The sequence below is a fragment of the Salvia miltiorrhiza genome, chromosome 8 (assembly GCF_028751815.1).
Source record: "Salvia miltiorrhiza cultivar Shanhuang (shh) chromosome 8, IMPLAD_Smil_shh, whole genome shotgun sequence".
In the NCBI taxonomy this organism is placed as follows: Eukaryota; Viridiplantae; Streptophyta; class Magnoliopsida; order Lamiales; family Lamiaceae; genus Salvia; species Salvia miltiorrhiza.
The window spans coordinates 8,496,439-8,499,491 of NC_080394.1; the positions used below are offsets into that span (position 1 = coordinate 8,496,439).

The 3,053-nt window shown below is 42.6% G+C and overlaps 1 protein-coding gene across 1 annotated transcript; it reads right to left on the minus strand.

The window, feature by feature from the left end:
• Window positions 1-2,156: 2,156 nt before the first annotated feature.
• LOC130998026 (uncharacterized) lies at window positions 2,157-2,807 on the minus strand. The gene has a single exon (XM_057923463.1). The coding sequence runs from the start codon at window positions 2,805-2,807 to the stop codon at window positions 2,157-2,159; it is 651 nt and encodes a 216-aa protein (XP_057779446.1).
• Between the last annotated feature and the right edge of the window lie 246 nt (window positions 2,808-3,053).

The following is a 3,053-nucleotide window of genomic DNA, read 5'->3' on the forward strand; positions in this document are numbered from 1 at the left end:
TGGAACAATCGACGAATACCCAAATATTAAAATATATTCATGCAATTGTTTCTATTTATTTCTCCAAGAAGCTTGATCCATTGTGATTAGTTAACATCCAACACATTTATAAATATTGAAGGAAATAGAGTTTTGACCTGAATATTGGATAATCGGAAAATAAATCGAAGACGGTGAAGAACTTAAAGCATAAGAAAATAAGAACACATTCAGAAATCTTTCTGTCCAAGTTAAAATTATATATTGTCTCATAAATACCTCATGGAGATCCTCAAAAGATTGGATAGAGTCTGACTTTAATGTTCTGAACCACTGTTGAGCTACGCCCGATAGTGCAGTTGAAAATATCCTACATTTGATCCCCTCCGTATACTGATGCAGCATCACCAGTCCTTCAAAACGTGCCATATGCGCTTCAGGGTCTGTTGTCCCATCATAATCAAGGTTGATAGGCTTGTAGTTTCTAGGAAGCACATCAGATAATATTTCTTCAGAGAACGGACTTTGGTGTACTTGCCCAGTTTCGGTCAGGAATGTAGATTTCCCTTTATTAGGAGATCCACCAACCTTTCGTCTAGATGTTGTTAAATGATCCACTGCTTTGCATTTCCCTCCCTTTGTTGTCCTCTCAGATAGTGATTCCTTACTTTCCTCCAACCGATTTTCAGTAGCTTGAGCTTTTTCCTCGAGAATAGATTCAAGACCTCTTAGTTGGTCCCGCAGAAATGAGACCTTCTCTTACAGCTTAGCAGCCTTACCTTGATCACTTGGGTGTTTTGTTGGTGTAGTTTGACTTGTTGAATCACCCACATCTTCCATCAGTTCCACGCAATTGGATATGAAAACTCCCTTCTCGCCTTGTCTCCCCTCATTTTTATTAAAGGTTGTTGGTTTAGTCTGCTCCCTTGGTTCAGCCCCAGCTTTCATGGTTGGGCCCTCTAGAGCCTTTGTGAGTCCCGGCGGCGCTAAGTTATGCGTGAGATGATCAATTATTGGGACATTTAGTGGCGCATGAGTGAATGAAGTGCCTATCATTTGGCGCAGAACTGCATAATTTAACATGGCTAGCATTGACTCTGGCATAGTCACATTGACTAACCCTCCTCCCTGTATGCCCGTGCCAAGAGCGATATATATATATATATATATATATATATATATATATATATATATATATTTCTTATAAAGAGTGCAAAATTTCTCCTATTTCTGACGGACACTTAACACCGTTAAATATATAATCGCCCACAATTAAAAGATAGAGAGATAAATGTGTCTCTTTATGAGATGTTGAGGGGCTAACCTCCCACAATTAAAAGATAGAGAGATAAATGTGTTAAGTGGTTGTATGATAGGAGAGCTATTTGTTACTTCTTCCTTTTTTAAATAATTTCAATTTTTATTTTTTCATTTCACTTATTTTTTTTACTTATAAAAATATTTTCCATACAACCCCGCATAAAATAATAACAGCAATATAAGTGATTAGAGCATCAACAACCCTTGCACCCATAGTGGGTGCAATAGACATGGTCTCACTTCTATTGCACCCACTCCAACAATGGTATTGCACCCGCCCAGGTTCAATAGATTTTAATTTCATTTTTTCTTTACTTTTATTCGTTTTTCAATTTAAATTAAACAACTTCAATTTTAACAACATAAAATTCATTCAACTAAAAATCCAAACATTACAAATAAAAAAAAACAACAAATATTTAAAACATCCAATTTTCGAAAAATTTAAAGCCGTCGAACTACGGGTCAACCGGACCAAAGCGTGCCCATATATGCTCAACCAAATCATCGCGGAGGCGAGCATGCAATCGTGCATCCTTCAAGCTTGCATTCCGTGCCAAATAGGCGGCGAACTCCGGTGGTGCTCCGGAATTGAATTGTGTTTGAGGAGTAGAACTTTGTCCCTCGCCGTCGTCACCGTCAAAATTACTTGCATTTCCACCTTCATCCTCAATGATCATGTTGTGCAATATGATGCATGCAAACATGATCGAACTCATTTGCTCCGCCTTCCACAAACGCGACGGTCCTCTAATTATACCCCACCGAGCCTGAAGAACACCGAAAGCTCGTTCCACATCATTCCTTGCAGCTTCTTGCATCACCTTAAACCTCCGCTTCTTCTCATCGTTCGGAAACTAGAAGCTCTTCACGAACACCGGCCAGTCCGGATAGATGCCGTCTGTTAAGAAGTATCCTCGAGTGTGGTGAGAATTGTTGGCGAGGAAGTGCACAGCCGCTTCATGCCCCGCTAAAACATCGTCGAATAGCGTGAACTGGTGGAGCACGTTGATGTCGTTGTTGGACCCAGCGACTCCAAAGAATGCATGCCAGATCCACAAATCTTGTGAAGCAACGGCCTCTAATATAATTGTTGGCTCGCCTTGATCCCCTCGAGTGTAGGCGCCGTGCCAAGCCACAGGGCAATTCTTCCATCCCCAATGCATGCAGTATGGGCTCCCCAACATTCCCGGGAATCCATGGCGGGCTTCGTGCATTGCAATGATGCGTTGCACATCGGCAGTTGTTGGCCGCCTCAAATACGTGCCGCCAAAGATACGAACGACGGCCTTGCAGAATTTCTTCAAGCATTCCAACGCCGTCGTCTCTCCTATACGGAGATATTCGTCACAACAATCAGCAGCAGTTCCGTATGCCAATTGTCGAACAGCGGCAGTGCACTTCTGGATCGGGGAGAAGCTTAAGCGGCCAATAGCATCCGGACGTTGTTGGAAGTAAGGATCGACTTCTAGCGCATTGACAATGCGTAGAAACAACTCCCGGCTCATGCGAAATCGACGGCGAAAGAATTGTGGCCCATAAACAGGCTCGACAGAAAAATAATCGCGATGGAGGCGCTCGGCTCCACCTTCACGGTCACGACGAACCACTGTCCGCTTCTTCCTCGGGCGTGGGGGAGGTGGATCGAAACGATATGAACTCGCCACTGTCATAAAATTCACAGCACATCTCATAAAAAATAAATCGGGGGCTTGAGTAGGATCGGGAAGAGGAGGAAGTTGTGCGGGATCAAC

Excerpts from the sequence above, each read along its gene's own strand:
- LOC130998026 (XM_057923463.1), bottom strand. The coding sequence starts at position 2,807 with ATGAGCCGGGAGTTGTTTCTACGCATTGTCAATGCGCTAGAAGTCGAT.